Below are 20,381 nucleotides of genomic sequence, written 5' to 3'. Positions count from 1 at the left end.
AGTCATCTGTTTCAAAGAAAATAATAAATCGAATTTTGTAAAAATTAACTTATATGGAAAATTACTTTAAATAGAGTCCCAGATTTTCTCAGTTTGCAAGTCTAAAATGAAGTAATAATGTCAGGTTTAAGCGGTTCCAATTGCTTTTTCAACTATCATTCAGTTTTTACCCCGTGTTTTCTCCTTTCTTTATGATGGATTACCTTGAGAGAAAAAAACTGATTTACAATTAAGAACATTGGTTGACCTGTATAAGGAATCATTCCCAGAACTTGCATGTAGCCCCAGTTATTTTAAAATTTGTTAGTGACATCAAACCTGAAATGAGGTTTTAACATCTAGGAATAGCCTTTTTATATCTAGATCTGCCTTCTCTTGTCTCCTTTTTTCCAAAAAAAAAACCAATATAGGGATGATAGGTGATATCAGCAGGGTGGTGGAGGGGTGGGATGAGCTCTGATGATTATTCCCTTGTGTTTCTTAATTATGTACAATGGAGTTTGAGAACCATTGGTTTAAATTTTTATTATTCGATATAAGAAGAGGAAAATTCTTAGTTTTAATTGGAAAGGCAAAGGTGTCATTTTATTATGAATCATTTATTCCTTGAATACCATCTCAAAATCCAGAAGACCTAATATCTACTCCTCACACTGATTAAATATATGTGAACTTAGATATTTAATTTTTCTGGGCTTTCTTGCATCTGAAAAATAAGGTAGTTAGAATTTTATGAATCTATCAAATATGTAAACATTTGTTTATGTCCCTTTAGTCCGCTTCCGGACAACAACAGGGCTTGATTCTGCCGTAGATCCTGTGCAGATGAAAAATGTTACCTTTGAACATGTTAAAGGAGTAAGTTAAAAAGTTTACCTTGATCTCCTCAAACATTATCTTAATTGTATTTTATTATTCTAAAGGTTGAAATAATAGAAAATATATATATTGGTCTCTGCCCCATGTTCCTGGCACAGACGTCCTAAAACCCTTGTCATTTCCAAAGTGCTCAGAGCACCAGGAGCATCTTTTGTTTTACTGTTTGGTCTTTGACCCCGGTTCCTGACACAGGGCTTCTGAGTCCCTTAGAATTTCCTGGGTGATAGCAGTGTCCTTTGTTCTTTTTTTTTTTCCGCCTTGGCCACACTGCACGCAGCTTGCCGGATCTTATTTTCCCAACCAGGGATTGAACCCGGGCCCACGGCAGTGAAAACTTGTAGTCCTAACCACTGGACCACCAGGGAATTCCTGCAGTGTCTTTTGTTCAAATGAGGTGGCTCTGGGTGGGTGCCTGGATGGGGGCCAGTCACCAGAAGGACCCAGCCATGATTAGGGTCTTAGAACTTTCACCTCCACTCTGTTCTCCAGAGAGGGGAGAGGGGCTGGAAAGGGAGTTAGTAATTGATCATGTCTATGTGAGGAAACTCCCATAAAAATCCCAACAGATCCGGGTTCAGGGAGCTTTCAGTTGGTGAACACATGGAGGTGTGAGGACAGTAGCGTTTTCAGAGAGGACGTGGAGGGGCCTGTGCCTCTTCCTATGTCCCTTGCCCTACCTGTCTCTTCCTTCTGGCTGTTCTGAGTTATATCCTTTCATAATAAACCAGTAGTCTAGCACCTAAACTGGTTACCTGAGTTCTCTGAGCTGCTCTAGCAAATTAATCAAACACAAGGAGGGGTTGTGGGAACCTCCAATTTATAGCCAAGTGGTAGAAGCACAGAGACAACCTAGATTTGGGATTGGCATCTGAGGTGTGTGTGTGTGGTGCTAAGTCTTGTGGGACTTTGGCCCAAAGATGTGTTTCACATTCACCCCTTCCCAGGTACTTTCTTTTTAACACTGCCCAATGTACTTGAGCTTTCTCACTGAGAGTTATTTAAAGTTGTGTAATGTGAGGTTGCAGGTTGGCTGCAAATATGTTATTACGCCAGTGTAATTTAAAATAAATATGTGAAAGTACACATGCAGAGGCATTTTAAATTTACATTGGTAGCCAACATTTTTAAATTGAAGTTTCACCCACAGAAAGATTTCTGGATTGTTTGTTCATTTGTTTTTTGAACACTGAAGCCTGGAGTGCTAGGCCTGTATTCTTTGGCAGAGCCATGTTGTGGTTGTCTTTAAAGGGACTGTTGCTTTCCAGTTCAGCACACTGCCACCACTATTGTTTTACATCTGGCCTTCTGCACTCATTGATTGATACCGTTTTGCCACTAGGAATTTGCATTTGTGACTTCTGGTTATATGCTGACTAGGAAAATGGCTCACCATTTCTGATAGGCATCTTAATCTTATATCAGAGTTTTAAAGTTGAACTCGTTTTCTGATTGCCATTTTTGTTGGCCAGATTGGGCTTTATTTTTGCTAGGGATCTCAATTCTGCAATATTTTATATTTTGGAGATTAAATCTCTTAAATTTTTTTTACCACAGCCATTTATAAAACAATATTAGTACACTATAGCTTAATTTTTGTCACTGTTCTTTGACATTTGTCAGGAACTAAATCGTTTATAATCTATTAGTAGTTCCTTGTAATGAAAATGATCTCATAACTAATCACAAATTAATGTTATAACTTAAACACAGACTTCCTTATCATTAATATATAGTAAGTCCACATAATTTGCCATTGAAGCTTATAACCAGGTCCAAAACAGTTTTGGATTTGAAACTTACTAGGTGACTCTTTATATTAAATGCCACTGACACATTTAACGAGAATTTTGAATATAACAGTTCTTTTTAACCAAAGGAAGCAGTTAAAAAGGGTTTTTGTTGGGATATATAAGGAGACTTCATATAACTGGCATTGAGGGTCGGGAGAAAACTCTGAGTATTTCTAAAGGGGCCTTTTTGTTTACTTTCACTGAAACAAAAAGCCAAGTTAATTTAATCTGCAGTTAAATTTATGATATTCAAAGAGGGTATCTTGGTAATATAATAATTACTTGGTAAATTGTATCACTTTAGGTGGAGGAAGCTAAACAAGAATTACAAGAAGTTGTTGAATTCTTGAAAAATCCACAAAAATTTACTGTTCTTGGAGGTAAACTTCCGAAAGGTAAGATATCTTCCCTTTCGCATAACTTGACAAAATACTGTAATATGTCACTAATTTAACTTTTATCAAATTTGATCAAAGTTTAATTCTTAATTGCTATTTTACAAATAAGTGCTCATTCTGAACATACTCTTCTGTAATCTTTTTTTTTTGGTAATTTAAAATTTTGTTATAATTTCAAACTTTAAGTAAATTGCAACAATAAATAGTACAAAGAACTCCCTCCAGGGCTTCCCTGGTGGCACAGTGGTTGAGAGTCCGCCTGCTGATGCAGGGGGCGCGGGTTCGTGCCCCGGTCCGGGAAGATCCCACATGCCGCGGAGCGGCTGGGCCCGTGAGCCATGGCCGCTGAGCCTGCATGTCTGGAGCCTGTGCTCCGCTGCAGGAGAGGCCACGGCAGTGAGAGGCCCGCATACCGCAAAAAAAAAACCAAAAAAACAAAAAACTCCCTCCATACTTTTAACTCATGAGACTCAAAATTTTTTTAACATTTTGTTCTATTTGCTCATTCCTTTCTTTACATAACGTGTAATTTTTAAACCATTTGCAAGTGAATTATAGATGTCATGCTCCTTTGCCCCTAAATACCTCATTGTGTATTTCCTAAGAATTACGGATATTCTCTTTACACCATTTCAGTACAGTTATTAAAATCAGAAAATTTAATATAGATCCAAAACTATTAATCTAATTCAAAGTCATATTCAAATTTCAGCATTTGTCCCAATATGTAAACAGTATTTAAATGATACAGGAGAATTAGTTAAGGAGCAGATCCTGAAGTGAATCATGAGTAGAGACAAATACGTTTTGGCTATGTTTCAAAATATTGGTCATTGATGTGCCTTCAACTGCAAAGGTATATAAATTAATAGTTATTTGTTATAAGTTCATGTCAGGCTTTGTTTCTGATTTTTAATTTGAACCATTCTTGTTTATTTTTTCTTTTAGGAATTCTTTTAGTTGGACCGCCAGGGACAGGAAAGACACTTCTTGCCCGAGCTGTGGCTGGAGAAGCTGATGTTCCTTTTTATTATGCTTCTGGATCAGAATTTGATGAGATGTTTGTGGGTGTGGGAGCCAGCCGTATAAGAAATCTTTTTAGTAGGTTTTAACGTATCTTTCATACAGTACTAATTTCTCTTAACTTTAGAGGAAGAGGGTTTCTTACCCTTTCTTTGCTACCTGTTTCTGATTGATATAGTTGGCTGAAATTATAGGGTTCCGGTTTCGGATAACTTAGTGTGTGAGCTAAAATACAACTGTACTTTTTCCCCCCAATTAGTCGGAAGAGCTAGTGGAAGTGCTAGATTGCTGGGTGAGGCTGGGGGCCTCACCAATTTATTGAAAAAGCTGTTACTTTTATTAGAAACAAAAAATGCTTCTCAAGATGTTGGCAACAAGTCATAGTATAGACATCTGTTTCAAACAGTGTACTTCTCCCTTCAATTATAAATTATATTCCAGTTGGAGGAGGAACACCTCCTTAGCTATGGGAAGTAGAAGTATTTGAGGGACTGTGTAAGCTGGTCTCCTTGTACACAAACCATGCATTTCCTCCCCAAAGTATCATATTCAGAAAGCGAAAGATCACAGATACATTTAGGGATCCCATAGTAGTCACAGAGCCAAAATGACACATCACTCCTTGTTGATTACAAGGCAGAAGTTCCTGGACAATATTGTGACCAGTAGCTGTTTTAATATCTGTAAGAGCTTTAGCCCAGGCTGAAGTGCTCACCAACGACAAAAAAGTGGCAACAAGAGTAACAACAAAGTCAACCATGGGAAGTTTTCGACTATCACGATACACGTTCGTGTAACCAACATAGAGCAGCGATGCAGTACAGGAAGACAAAGACTGCAAAAGTAACATAGAATTGTGCAGAAGAAGAGTAATCTCCAATAAGGACATGATTTTTCCAATCTACATCACACATATTTACACCTTGATGTGCCTGAAATGATGCTTCATTCAACCTGAATTGATAACCCAAAGTAGCTGTGATCGTTTTATTGTCAGAAACTTTAGGGTGACAAGCCACTTGAATTTCTGTTTTGCCCTTAAAACCTCCACAGGTGGCAAAAGCAAAGATAGAAGCAATCCACTCGAGGACCTTGATGAAGCCGAGCAGCTTCTTGAGCGGGTTGAGGTTGAGCTGGAAGGAGGACATCCTCTGAGGGAAGGAGGGAAAGAGAGTCAGGACGGTGGGGCGGAGGAGGAGGGGGACCGAAGAGACAGAGCCGCCCGGCCGTGAGAAAGGGCAAGCGGGGCGGGCCTATCAATTCTTTAGTATGTATTTAAAAAGTATTTGCCTCAAATCTGATTGTATATGGTTTGTACAACTAGGAAGAATGAATACTCAATGGTATAATTTTTTTTTTCTTCCGAGGCTACTGTTCTTAAGTCAGTTTAAGAAGGACCTCCTTTTATGTATTTTCTCCCTACTGAATGTCTTTTTTTGGCTTTTTAACTGTCTTAGAAGTTGTTAAATATTTATGTAATTTTATTTTAAAAGTGTTGATTTTATTAAACTTATTTGAATCTTTTCTGTCTTCTTAGGGGAAGCAAAAGCAAATGCCCCGTGTGTTATATTTATTGATGAATTAGATTCTGTTGGTGGGAAGCGAATTGAATCTCCAATGCATCCATATTCACGGCAGACCATTAATCAACTTCTTGCTGAAATGGATGGGTAATTGAATCTTCCTGTCTTTAGAATTTGGTGATATATTCGGTAGCATACCAGAGATAGGAAAAATTTTGTTTATAGGCAACAGAGTAGTCCCTCGTGCAAGAAGTAAAGACAAGCTATTTTGACTATTGTATTGTTTTTACTAATGGGATCATTGATAATTGTTATATCAACTTTTCTTAAATTAAAAAATAGATTTTTCATTTACTGTAGCATGACAGGAAAGCAGTGATTCCAGCTGAAAGTAGTAGTCTCTTTGGAGATGTAAAGAGAGAATACCCTTATCCCTGCACTGTTTGTGACTAGCTTTGAGTGTTGCTGTAGATCAAAAAAATGTTTCTTAAAGTCATATAAGACATTCTGGAAGTCTAGGAGCAAATAATTTGAATTGGTAAAGTTGAAAATAATTTTTCAAAAATTAGTCGGGGACTCAAGCTTTTTGTGTCAGGTCATCTCTTCCTTACTAGAAGAATTATTATGAAGATATGTAACCACAGATGATTTGGTGATTTATTATTAACACTTTTATTGAAGTGCACTGGCATTTTAAAAAACAATTAGAGATGCCTTATCATTTTGGGTTTTAAAAAGATCAATCCCTTTTCTTTGCTGTCAGTAAGATTAATGATAAACAGTTTTGCATAGAACATTTCTACATGTGTGCTGTTTTAATTTTCAATGAAAAGGTCCTTTTTTTTTTTTTTTTAATAGTTTTAAACCCAATGAAGGAGTTATCATCATAGGAGCCACGAACTTCCCAGAGGCATTAGATAAGTAAGTATTAAAATTTTTGTGATATATTCTAGAATAGTGATGAACTTTAAAAACATTGTGCTAAGTGAAGGAAACCCATCACAAAACATCACATATTATATGATTGCTTTTATATGAAATGTCTAGAATAAGCAGATCCATAGCAACAGAAAGTAATTTAGTGGTTGCCAGAGGTTAGGGAAAATGGGGAATAACTGCCAGTAGATTTGGTGTTTCTTTCAGCTGGAGGAGAGGGGGAGGGGGTAAAAATTCTCTAAAATTAGATTGTGGTAATGGTTGGGCAACTCTGAATATATTAAAAACCACTGGGTTACACTACCAAACGTAAAATAGATAGCTAGTGGTCAGCAGTGGCACAGCACAGGGAGATCAGCTCGGTGCTTTGTGACCACCTAGAGGGGTGGGATAGGGAGGGTGGGAGGGAGGCGCAAGAGGGAGGGGATATGGGGATATATGTATATGTATAGCTGATTCAATTTGTTACACAGCAGAAACTAACATACCATTGTAAAGCAAAATTATACTCCAATAATGATGTTAAAAAGAAAACTACACTGGGTTTTCGACTTCAAATTCTATGATATGAAAATTGTATCTCAGTAAAGTTGCTAAAAGAGTCTTCTCACAACTTAAACATCACAAAGCTTTTGGGTGGGGGGTGGAGAGGATTTTTAGAATAAAATTTACTATAGTTTAAAATTTTTATTGGTTTTATTATATAGAAGTTATTCATACTTTCATTTGATCTAATAGTTCTTGCCTAAGACTCTAGTTTAACATTTTGTACTTAATAGCAGTAAGATGGATGTGTAGCGCTCATAATAGATTGCTGTAGAATTATTTGTTCCTTGACTGGCTGACTTGCATGTCTTTGTCTCTGACGGGTTGTATGCTATCTAGATGCACACACTTATCTATATGAACCTTTGTTCTGCCTTCCGGTTATTGAAACTGTTATTTGAGCCATGTTTTATAAGGAACTAATCTGAATATTTATGTTCAAAATAAATATTCGTTGCCATTGTCTTTCCATCTTCTCTTTAGGATGTCAGTCCTGTTTAACTTGACCTTCAGCACAGTCAGCTTATTAATTTATATTTTCTTTTTGTACTCTCCCTTTAGCGCCTTAATACGTCCTGGTCGTTTTGACATGCAGGTTACAGTTCCCAGGCCAGATGTAAAAGGTCGAACAGAAATCTTGAAGTGGTATCTCAATAAAATAAAGTTTGATCAGTGTAAGTCTTAATTCGATGATACAGACATTATCTCCATAAAATGGTAATATATCAATCCACCCTGTTTGTGGTCCTTACTCAGGATGTCTTAAAAGACAAATTCCTTTAAATGTCTATTTTTCTCTCCTCTTGTTTGTCCATAAAGTCCATTTCTCAATTAATGTGTATCCAGAGATTCTGTCATTTTGAATCCGGATTCTAAACAAAGTTTTCTTTGAGTACTTAGATAATACTTGATGAATCTATGTATAAACGTTTCTTTAGATGAATGTAAAATATAAAATAATATAAAAAGCACCTGTATATTATGAGCATAGTACCTTATGATATAGTCACTTTGGGGCCAAAAGAGGGGAAGCAAACTATAAAACAAAACACATGGAAATATTATAGAACCACCTGAGTAATAAAAGCAGCTATTAAAGCTGCAGTATTTTCAAAGATATCTGAATCAATTCATAAAACCAAATATGTTTCCGATAATAAGGGGGGCTATTATGTCCAAAGTTATTCCAAGATGAAATTCTGAAAACAAAACGTTGTCTATGAATGTGCTTTTTCAGTTTGTGGTTAGGCCATAATTAAAGGTTTGTAAATCGTTATCTGGCAACTCTACCTTTCTTTGTTTACCACAAAGTTATTTAAATGTAAGAACTTTTGTCATTTGTCCCAATGACAATTTTAATGGTGTGTTTAATAGCAGTTTTGGCTTTTTCCCCTTAGAATTTAGTGAAGTAAGCTTTGTAAAATTACAGTTCATGATGGCTATCTTCTTTCTTTTGCAATGTGAGTTCTTTATGAAGAGCTTTTTATTAGCTCTTCTGAAATTTTAATATTGTGTCCTGTCTGCATATAGCTGTTGATCCAGAAATCATAGCTCGAGGTACTGTTGGCTTTTCTGGAGCAGAGCTGGAGAATCTTGTGAACCAAGCTGCTTTAAAGGCAGCTGTTGATGGAAAAGAAATGGTTACGATGAAGGAACTAGAGTTTTCCAAAGATAAAATCCTAATGGGTAGGTTTTCTTTTTTTCTTCTTTTTTTTCCCCTATCTTATACTGTTCATTATGTTAGAGGAAAAATTCTTTTTTTTTAAATTGCCACTTGGTAATTTTTGGTTTGGTGGTACTTCACTCTATTTATTTATTTATTGGCTGCATTGGGTCTTTGTTGCTGCGCGCGGGCTTTCTCTAGTTGCGGCGAGCGGGGGCTTCTCTTCATTGCGGTGCACAGGCTTCTCATTGCGGTGGCTTCTCTTCTTGTGGAACATGGGCTCTAGGAGCGTGGGCTTCAGTAGTTGTGGCTCACAGGCTCTAGAACTCAGGCTCAGTAGCTGTGGCACACGGGCTTAGTTGCTCCGCGGCATGTGGAGTCTTCCTGGACCAGAGCACGAACCCATGTCCCCTGCATTGGCAGGTGGATTCTTAAGCACTGTGCCACTAGGGAAGTCTGAGAAAAAAACTCTTAATTTTGAGAGAAAGTTTATAAAAAATAAAGGTATAGAAACATGCAAATACATACTCTAACAGAGCAACACAGTTTGGCCTCTTACAGAACAAATATATTATAACTTATATTACACTCTTTGCGGGGCATGAGTGCCCATGTCTTTCCTCTTGTCTGATATTGCTGATAAAAGAATAGTTAATTTTACTGTTTTTCAGTATTTAATTTTTATTTTAAATCTTGAATTGCCTTCAAAACAGGTTAGTTACGATATTCCTGTTAAATTAGAAGTTTATTTTCTAGAAATAGAATTAAGCTTTTCTTTTGATATAAGGATTAAGATGATAGTTTTTACAGTTTGGTTTTCAGTTGACAAATTATGGTTTACATGTGTTGTAGAGTGGAGTCAACTCATTTTTTAAACTTTCACACTTTTAAAATATTTATTAATGACATTAAATCATATTACTCTAAGAATGACTTTGAGGCAAAGGAGCTTCATTCATTTAAATATACCTTCCTAATGGAGTATTTTACTTAAGTAAATTTTTATTCTTAGGGCCTGAGCGTAGAAGTGTGGAAATTGATAACAAAAACAAAACTATCACAGCGTATCATGAATCTGGTCATGCTATTATTGCATACTACACTAAAGATGCTATGCCTATCAACAAAGCTACAATCATGCCACGAGGGCCAACACTTGGACATGTGAGTATCTTTAGTTTTTCTTTTCTTTCAGATAGTGCTCCCCAGGAGCTTATATAGGAAATTGCTGATGAAAACATTTCAAAAGAAAATTCAGCTACTTCCTAGGTGTGTTGATACTTTCTTCTTCAACTTCCTAAACTGTCTTGAAATCAGACATACTTGTGACATTTATCTGCTAATAAAGGATATCCTTAATATTTCAGATAATATATTTACATTATGAAATGTAATTCAGGAATGACAGCAAAATATAATTCTTAAATATGTAGTTGTTCTTTTCCCCTCAAAAGAAATTATGTATCATAGTGACTGGTTCAATAGTTTTTCTACGTTTTTTCTCATTGAGTAGAAGTTTCATTTTCATATCTAATTATAGACATTTTATTTTTATTTATTTATTTAATTTTATTTTTGGCTGCAATGGGTCTTCTTTGCTGCATGCGGGCTTTCTCTCGTTGAAGCGAGAGGGGGCTGCTCTTCTTTGCAGTGCGTGGGCTTCTCATTGCAGTGGCTTCTCTTGTTGCAGAGCACAGGCTCTAGGCGCGCGGGCTTCAGTAGTTGTGGTACATGGGCTCAGTGATTGTGGCTTGCAGGCTCTAGAGCGCGGGCCCAGTAGTTGTGGCGCACAGGCTGAGTTGCTCTGCGGCATGTGGGATCTTCCCAGACCAGGGCTCGAACCATGTCCCCTGCATTGGCAGGCAAATTCTTAACCACTGCACCACCAGGGACGTCCCTATAGACATTGTAAACATTTTTGTGCAACGAGGGACAAACAGTTGTATTGCAGCATTAACTACTTATTATTTATAAACTGCACTTTTGCTTTCCTCATCTTATACATAGCTGGTTTGGTCATCAATCACCATGACCATCTCTATTGAATGCCGCTGAGCTTTCAGCATCATGGTATTAAGTAAGGTCATGGGAGACAAATGATAATTCAGGTTAATTAATGTAAGTGTTTCAAAACTGTGTCTGAATTTTTTCTTTGTTTTTCAATTGTCTAGGTGTCCCTGTTGCCTGAGAATGATCGATGGAACGAAACTAGAGCTCAGCTTCTTGCTCAGATGGATGTCAGTATGGGAGGAAGAGTGGCAGAGGAACTTATATTTGGAGCTGATCATATTACAACAGGTTGACTGTAAAGAATAGCTTTGGTTCAAATTGTGTTTGTTGGTTTAAAGATTTTTTTTTAACTTGAGTTTTATGTATATTTTAAAATTTTAGGTGCTTCCAGTGATTTTGATAATGCAACCAAAATAGCAAAGCAGATGGTCACCAAATTTGGAATGAGTGAAAAGGTAATGGCTAATTTTAATCCTTCCTCATGTATCAAATGTTGATGTGCCAAGTATCTCTGTGAGATAGGGCTCTCATTATAACTTGATAGATTTTCCCCTATCTCATTCCAGATGGATTTAACAAAGCTTACTCTAAACTAAATGTCATTTTCTGAGAAATGTAACATACTCTTTCCATTCTAGCTGCTCAAACAGTAAGAGTTATTACTTCATGAATTAACCAAATGATAATATAAATTCTTTAGCTTTTTTTATTCATATGACATCGAAGACCTACTTGTTGAGCTTGCTTACTTTGCCCTTTCCACATACTTCACGTTCCTACATTATCACCGTGGCTCCATAAAGCAATTCCAGTACTCTGTGAAGTGTGGATTTCTGGACCAGAATAGCTGCTAAGGTTTTCTAAGAAGGTACTCAGAACAATACTTAGGATTTAACATTTTTTCTCTTGCTCACACTTTTTAGTATTATACTTGCAGAAGAATAATGAAGTTTTTTTGCCCTCAAGGGCATTTTTATATTGTATTTTTTCCTTGCCCCCATGATATTTATTTTCTTATGTATAGGATAGTACTTCCTCTGTTACGTACATTCATGTTGGAGGTTTTTCTGTTGGATTTCTTTCTTTTCATTGATTTTAGCTTGGAGTTATGACCTACAGTGATACAGGGAAACTGAGTCCAGAAACTCAATCTGCTATTGAACAGGAAATCAGAATCCTTCTGAGGGTAATGATCTTTTTTTTTTTTAATGTTTATTTACCTATTTAGTCAAAATGTGCCTAAATATTTGGGTACTTGCAAAAAACCTAAAGTTCCTCTGTTTTATAAAGTTAATAGGTGCACCGTTGCTGCCATGATTAAATATGTCATAGACTGGAACCCCTGATCATAGACTGGATCTTTATTTTATTCTGGCCATAGGTTAAGAACTATATATATATATATATATTTTTTAAATAAATTTATTTATTTTATTTTTGGCTGCGTTGGGTCTTTGTTGCTGCACTTGGGCTTTCTCTAGTTGCAGCGAGCAGGGGCTGCTCTTCATTGCGGTGGCTTCTCTTGTTGCTGAGCACGGGCTCTAGGGCGCGGGCTTCAGTGGCTGTGGTGCGGGGCTTCAATGGTTGTGGCGCGTGGGCTTAGTTGCTCCGTGGCATGTGGGACCTTCCTGGACCAGGGATTGAACCCACGTCCCCTGCATTGGCAGGCGGATTCTTAACCACTGTGCCACTAGGGAAGCCCAGAACAATTTACATTGTGATTTAAATATTCAGTTCTACTTTAGCTGATATATTTCTAATATTTTATGTATTTTCTTTAATTTGATTATTTTACTTGGACATGGTTATGTTCAAAATGTCTAGTAATTGTATTGTGCTTATATGACCTGTGTTTCTTGGTGTTGGTAAATTCATTTTTACATTTTCCACCCAATTTTATAAGGACAAAGATATAATTCACTAGTAAAATATTGGCATAAACATTGTACAGGCAAATATGACACTGCCAAAAATGAACTGTTATTACTGCCGTTATTCATAAGCTGATAAACTTAATTCAGACTCACCTTTGGAAAGAGAGTTGAAGGATTTAAGTGAAAAGTTCAAGGTGGGTTGCAAAAAAAAAAAAATCAAATGTATGGAAGTCAGGGATCACCTTTAATGATGCTGTATTACAGTATTGAGAGGTAAGTGTTTTACCAAGTAAAAGAATGGAAATTATATCTTTTCTGGCCATTCTAGATTGAGTAAATTGGTGAAATCTCAAGAGGCAAAAGGAACAAACTCCCTTTTCTTTTAGCACATATTTTGAAAAGAGAAATAGATATCTGTGTTCACAGACCTTATTTAGAAAGCAGATGAGTACAATGTATACTTTTATTTCTTAAGTAGCTTTTTGTTTAAGTAGTCCTCAGTTATCTCTATGATAGATTTTGAGGTTAAAAATATAACATTTGAAAGTATGAAAGAGTTATCTTTAGGGAACCAAGCTTTTAAATGCTTTTATCTTTCATAAATAGAAGTGAATAGATTTTATAGTTTTTTAGGGTATATAAAGGCTTTTTATCTCATTTAGGGTTTGTGCTTCTTCTAAGGTTTCTGCCTCTTACATATCTGCTTTGTATTTCAGGATTCGTATGAGCGAGCAAAACATATCTTGAAGACTCATGCAAAAGAGCACAAGAATCTAGCAGAAGCTTTATTGACCTATGAGACTTTGGATGCCAAAGAGATTCAGATTGTTCTTGAGGGGAAGAAATTGGATGTGAGATGATAGCTCTTGATGCATTGTTGGTTTTATTGCAAGACCATAAGTAGCACTGCAGTAGTCGTATTTTGCAACACTTTTCTCCCATTCTTGGTATCACTCAAGGGTGTGAAACACTTTGTCAGTCTTTTGTCACATTTATCTAATTTTGATTATTCTCATGATGGACACCTACTGCAAATAGCAATTTATTAAAGAAAATAAAGAACTATCAGGATTGAAAACAGCTTGTTTGAGAAATGTCAATCAGTTATTAAGTTGAAAATAAGTAATGATTTTATGGTTGGTTACAGTGCTAGATGTGAATAGAAATTGTGCCTTTAGCTCTTGGGAAGTATTTTTACTTAGGAAAATAAAATTCTTGAAGGATTGTCTTTATTTCTAGATAGTACCACTTATCTTTGATAAAGAAATGATGCTATTTGGCTATTGGTAAATCATATTTCTACATACATCAGTGGAAACTTCATTAAGATGCACTTAATTATGATCTAGATTGACCATATATAAAGTGTTTTTTTAAAAATCTAAGGGTAGAGAAATGTGAACCTACAGATACAATTGGAATTTAAATGATGATTATAAGCTTTTTAAAATGCAGCTTGCATTTTCATGGTCTTTTTTTTTTTTTAACATTACTATCACTCTGAAAATGAAGTATATTTCAGAGCAGCAGTATTTTGTTAAATAAACAAGTAACACACCTCAAATTATGAATAACTATGTAATTATGCTTTGCATTAAAACCAAAATAAAACCAAAAACCCAGTCCCGTTCAGAGTGAACTTTTGAATTATGCTGTGTTAGAAATGGAAAGTTGTGTTTATTTTTCAGTCAGATTTTGTGAATATGAATGTGTTACAGAATTTACAGATGACTTTATTTAACTCAGTAGAAAAATTATTTTAGAGCACATTGTATTGGTTTTACAACCATATTATATTCTTGAAGTGATTTTATTAAAATTACCTACAGTTTTCTAGTAACTTTTAAGCTGTATATGGTCTTCGTTGAGGTTGGTAGAGGGAGCTTGCTACATGATATTCTTGCCCTTTTATTTGGGTAATTTAAAATTTTGATGTACTTTCAAACTTAGAGAAACATTGCCAGAATAATACAAGGAATTCCCATATACCCTTGATTCAGATATACCAGTTATTTTCATTTGCCCATTCTTTATTGCCCCTGCTTCCTTTCTCCCTTTCTCCTCTCTTCCCTCCCTCCCTCCTTCCCTCCGCTTCTCTCTGTGTTTATATATATATGAGTATACATGTCTTTGCGTGGACACACGTTTTCATTTGTCTTGGTAGACTTCTAGAAATTGCTGTGTGATGCGGCGAGTTTCTGTTTAACTTTTTAAGAACCTGATGAACTGTTTTGAAAGTAACTATATAATTTTATGTTCCAACTACCAGTGTATGAAGGTTCCCGTTTCTCCATATCTTGTACAGTGTTTCTTATAGTCTTGTCTTTTTGACAAAGCCAATCTAGTGGGTATGAAGTAGAATCTCATTGTGGATTTAATTTACATTTCCCTAGGACTACTGATTTTGAACATCCTCTGCTAGGCTTTTGGTCATTTGTATATCGTCTTTGGAGAAATGTCTGTTGAAATCCTCCCTTCCCTCTTTGGGTTGTTGTCTTCTGTGTTGTAAGAGATCATATATTCTAAAGACAAGTCCTTTATCATATGGATCTTGTTTTTTTTTTAATCCAGTCTGAAACTCTCTGTTGTTTGAGTAGGATGTTTAGTTCATTCATATTTAATATTTATGTAGTTTATGTATTTATGTAGTTGCTTTTACCTCTGCCATTTGCTATTTGTTTTCTGTTTTTCTCATATCTAAAGAGATCCCTGTGTTCCTCTTTTTTTTTTGGCTGCACAGCATGGCTTGTGGGATCTTAGTTCCCCAACAGGAATTGAACCCGGGCCCTTGGCAGTGAGAGAACGGAGTCCTAACCACTGGACTAACAGGAAATTCCCTGTTCCTCCTATTGTGAGTTATGTCTTAGCAGTTGCTCTAGGGATGACAGTATGCATTTATCACTCTTAATCACAGGCTCCTTCAAAATAATACAAGTTTAATTCTGTCAAAATGTAGTAAATTTGTTCCAGTATATCTCCTTTTCTTTCCTTTGTGCTATTGTTGTCATGTTACATCTGTACGTGTTACAACAACTTAATACAATGATTAACTACTGGTTTATATAATCTTAAATCCTCTGTCTTTATCTGGGGATGTCTTTATTTTGCCTTTGTTTTTTAAGAATATTTTTGCTGGATATAGAATACATGATTAACAGTTTATTCTTTTTTTTTTTTTTTTCACGGTACATGGGCCTCTCACTGTTGTGGCCTCTCCTGTTGCGGAGCACAGGCTCCGGACGCGCAGGCTCAGTAGCCATGGCTCACAGGCCTAGCCACTCCGCAGCATGTGGGATCTTCCCGGACCGGGGCACGAACCTATGTCCCCTGCATCGGCAGGCAGACTCTCAACCACTGCGCCACCAGGGAAGTCCAACAGTTTATTCTTTAATCACTTTGAATGTGTCGTCCCACAGCCTCTGACTTCCATTATTTTTGGTGAAAAGACAGCTGTTAATGGTAATTTTGGTCTCCTTTTCCGATAGGTTGTTTTTCACTTGCTGCTTTCAAGAATTTTTTCTTAGCCTTGTCTTCTAACAGTTTGACTATGATGTTTATAAACGTGGACATCCTTGAGTTTTTCCTACTTGGGATTCGTTGAACTTCTTGGATCTGTAGATTAATGTTTTTCATCAGATTTGAGACGTTTTTGGCAGTTATTTCTTCAAATATATTTATTTGCCCTTTCTCTCTTCTTCTGGGATTCTCCTTTCACATATGTTGATCTGGTTTCTGAGGCTTTGTTCATTTTTTTCATTGCTTTTCTCCCTCTCCTCTTCAGATTGAATACTTTCTGTTGATTCAGCTTCAAGTTCACTGATTCTTTCTTCTTCTTTCAACTGAATTTTTCATTTCATATATTATATTCTTCAGCTCCAAGTTTCTATCTGGTTCTTTCATATACCTTGTATCTCTTTACTGAGATTCTTCATACATTGCATCATTTTCATCATAGCTCTCATTAATTTTTTAAACATGAATTCCATTAGTTCTTTGAACATGTTCATAATAGCTGCTTTTAAGTCTTTGCTCATTCTAACATCTGGAGATACTCAGTTCCTATTGAATGCTTTTCTTCCTCAGTAAGGGTATACTTTCTTCTTTCTTTGCTTTGTAATCTTGTTGAATTTCAGTTAATGTAGCAATTACTAATTCTGAATTTTTCCCCAGAGGGTTGTTCTTGTTTTATTTAGTAACTTGCCACCAGTAAATTTGTGAAATCTGTCTCCACAGCAGTGTGCAGTCACCAATGTCTCTACTCATTTTTTAAAATAATAAATCTTGCTTCCTAAGCGTTGCTGCTGGATTGCATAGCTTAGCTTATAGCCAAAGATTGGACAGAGGTTGTGTTCAAACCCTATCAGTCAGGCCTCCACTCTGCCAGTGAATCTGTGTGGGCTGGCAAGTACATTCAGTGTTCAGGTCATTTTCAATTCTGTTCTGGTCTGTGCTTTCTGATGGGCTTTTTTGCTTCTCCCTTGTGCATATGTGCAGGCTTTGGCAACCATGGGTGTGTGGGTGGCCTGAACCAGCTTCAGTTTCCGCTTTGCATGCCTGTACATCTGGAGTATATAGAGTGCTTATCAAACCCAGATGGCTGTCTTACTTCCTAGAACTTCCGGTGAAATCCCTAGCTACTCTGTTGTTTGCCCCAAACAGGACTACAACCTCACTGAGCCTTTTTTGCTTACCACTGAGCTCCCAGGTTAACTTACAATGCATCATATCAAATGAGTCCCCTCTGGCAGTGACAACAAGCCTTGTTCCCTGGGTCTGCTGTTGCCCTGGTTGAACTATTGCACCCGTAGACCTGGCCCAGGATGTGGCAGCACAGTAATCCCACAGGCTCACAGGTTATTTCCCTAACTGGGTTTCATGAATAAGCACTTCTTAGTGTGTTGCAGATCTTCAGTTAATTTCCAGAGTGCTGAAATGGCTGTTTTATTAAACAGTTTATCCAAATTTATAGCTGCTTTTTAAAAAATGGAGAGGGAAGAGATGTGGGAACATATGTATATGTATAACTGATTCACTTTGTTATAAAGCAGAAACACACCATTGTAAAGCAATTATACCCCAATAAAGATGTTAAAAAAAAATGGAGATGATTTGTCAACCTCCTCCCATCATCATGCCAAAAGTATATTTCCCCAGCTTATTCTGAGTCACATTTCAACCAAATCAGTTTAATAAGAATGGACTTTGAGAGGACTTGTAAACTTTTTAAAGCTGTCCATTGAAAGCTACCACAATGCCAGAGTTTTACAAGTAACCTATACCTATTAAATAGATTACTTGTGGTAATTGATAAATGTTTTATTTTTAGATATTCTTTGTTCATATTCATTTTAAAGTAAATACTGAGTTACTACAATCTGGCTAGTTATAAGCATTTTTCTTAATGTAAGTATGTAATATTTTAATAAAATATGTTGGAATGTAGACTTGATCTTTGAATTGAAAAAATAACACCTAGTCGTGGACATAAAATTTGGAGAGTTGATACATTTGAACTGAGGATTTTATTTCTATGCAGATTCTCCCCTGCCCCCATTCTGTCACATGAATCCCTGTTCTTTTGGGCAAGAATGTGATTCCCCGACACACACCCCTCCCCACGTTTTAAAACAGAAACTTAATTTAGTTATGTATCAATGCTTTATATGGGAATATAATGGATAGCTAATCTGTTATGAAGTTGAGAATGTATTTCATGAAAAAAGAAATTACAGAGCTGCCAAAGAGAGAGGGAGAGAGGTTGTAAAACCTAGTTTGGGGAACTTGATATGAATCTAATCTCCTGCAGTTCTGGGAGCAGGTATGTAACTCATACCCAGGGAACCTGGAATCTGAAGGAACTGGTAGGTTACTTTGGCTCAGGACAGGAGAAGAACTGCTAATGTGTTGAGACTGTTCTGCACTCTCAGCATTTGCTTTGACAAAGACTGTTTGAGTGCTTATCGAGGACCAGATGTTAGTCAAGTGTGAAAGAGAGAAAGTGAGCCATGGTGGTGGATCCACGTTGGATACCGCACAAAAGGGCCACTTAGAGGCGTGAACAGGCCTCAGAACAGGACAGTCCAAAGTGGGGCTCTGGATTCCTTAAGAACTAAGAAGAAAGAATGAATTACATTCACTTAGGTCAAGGGAGTTACAGGTGAGAACAGCTGTGGGCACAGAAATGCCCCTGAGAGAAAGAGTCAGCTTTAAAACAATTGCCAGATCCAGACTGCTCAAAACCATCTCACATAAGAACTCTACCGCCCCCTGCAGTTTTGAACCTAGCAGCATGGGAAACCCTAATTAGCCAGCTGAAGGAAGGGGACCATGCCAGCTTTCCACCCCTACTGCAGGTGGTCTGCCTGTAGCATGGCCTAGCTGATTAACTCTGACTTGGCATTTTTATAGTTCCGTATAGTTATGTGGGGCTGGACATTGTTTTTCAGTGCTTTGTGAGTTAAAGCAACTCTGTACTTATTACTTGAGAGTAAGGGTTTTCAACCTGGGTTGGGAGAAGAACCTCTGAATATTTAAAAGGGTAGTGGGAGATGAAGTTGCCTTCTAATTATATCCCATGAGTCAAAAATAGTGGTTACATATATTAACAGATTTTTGTTTGAACACTTTTCTGGGTGATATAATTCTATTCATAAGATTTTTCAAAATTGAAATACTTGTGTAATTTCCATCATAATCATGTATGGGGTATGTGTGTGAGTAACTATTTTAACAAAGCTTCTAATGTCTTAGTATTTTTTAAAATTTTTATTGAAGTATAGTTAATATACAGTGTTGTATTTCAAGTGTACAGCAAAGTGATTCAGTTATACATATATATATCTATATATATTTTCCAGATTCCTTTCCATTATAGGTTATTACAAGATATTGAGTATAGTTCCCTGTGCTATACAGAAGGTCCTTGTTTATCTGTTTTATATATAGTAGTATGTATATGTTAATCCCAAACTCCTAATTTATCTCCCACCACCATCCCCCTGCTATCCCCTTTGGTAACCATAAATTTGTTTTCTATGTTTGTGAGTCTATTTCTGCTTCGTAAATAAAATAAGTTTATTTGTATCATTTTTTTTTAGATTCCACATATAAGTGATATCATGATGTCTTTCTCTGACTTGACTTCACTTAATAATCTCTAGGTCCATCCATGTTGCTGCAAATGGCATTATTTCATTCTTTTTTATGGCTGAGTAATATTCCATTTTATATGTATACTACATCTTCTTTATCCATTCACCTGTCAGTGGACATTTATCAAAAAGACACATGCACCCCGGTGTTCATAGCAGCACTATTTGCAATATCCAAAACATCATGGAAGCAACATAAATGTCTTGGTATTTTTTATTTTATTTTATTTTTTCCTCCCCCTTATATGATATTTTATTGTACTATATTATGGTTCAGTATTCTTTCCCCTTAAAATTCCTATGCAATTTAGTCATGTTATATTTCCATAATCATTATCAGTTTAATATTTTTAATATTGAAATAGCTAATCTAGGGATTTAGTAGAATGATCTATTTATTGTTAAAATGGGGACAAGAGAAACTGCTTTTAGTTGATTACAGCTCTTATTTCCCCCTTTATTCTATTGATAACATTTTTATGATTATGTTAAAATTCAGGAATTATTTTGTGGGATCTTATTCTTTGCTCTCCATTTTATGTTGGTAAACTCTAAGGTTATATATATATCCTTGGTCCTTTTAGCTTC

The 20,381-nt window shown here is 36.3% G+C and overlaps 1 protein-coding gene and 1 pseudogene across 2 annotated transcripts in view; one reads left to right on the top strand and one right to left on the bottom strand.

Annotated features, from left to right (window-relative positions):
• YME1L1 (YME1 like 1 ATPase) overlaps positions 1-13,870 on the top strand; it is a 30,661-nt gene extending 16,791 nt beyond the window's left edge. Inside the window, exons 8-19 of the mRNA XM_082843475.1 lie at positions 776-858; positions 2,974-3,064; positions 4,016-4,168; positions 5,628-5,760; positions 6,472-6,534; positions 7,657-7,769; positions 8,626-8,781; positions 9,771-9,922; positions 10,930-11,056; positions 11,150-11,223; positions 11,868-11,954; positions 13,359-13,870. Coding sequence (XP_082699601.1) covers positions 776-858; positions 2,974-3,064; positions 4,016-4,168; positions 5,628-5,760; positions 6,472-6,534; positions 7,657-7,769; positions 8,626-8,781; positions 9,771-9,922; positions 10,930-11,056; positions 11,150-11,223; positions 11,868-11,954; positions 13,359-13,502 — 1,376 coding nt within the window. The 3' untranslated portion in view covers positions 13,503-13,870. The remainder of the gene's footprint in view (positions 1-775; positions 859-2,973; positions 3,065-4,015; positions 4,169-5,627; positions 5,761-6,471; positions 6,535-7,656; positions 7,770-8,625; positions 8,782-9,770; positions 9,923-10,929; positions 11,057-11,149; positions 11,224-11,867; positions 11,955-13,358) is intronic.
• Positions 4,551-5,238, bottom strand: LOC309964370 (synaptophysin-like protein 1; annotated as a pseudogene). Its single transcript has one exon. The product of its transcript is annotated as a synaptophysin-like protein 1 (transcript).
• Positions 13,871-20,381: the final 6,511 nt, after the last annotated feature.

Source organism: Leucopleurus acutus (genome assembly GCF_964270905.1).
Source record: "Leucopleurus acutus genome assembly, chromosome: 1".
In the NCBI taxonomy this organism is placed as follows: domain Eukaryota; kingdom Metazoa; phylum Chordata; class Mammalia; order Artiodactyla; family Delphinidae; genus Leucopleurus; species Leucopleurus acutus.
This window is presented reverse-complemented; position numbering and strand designations above follow the sequence as displayed.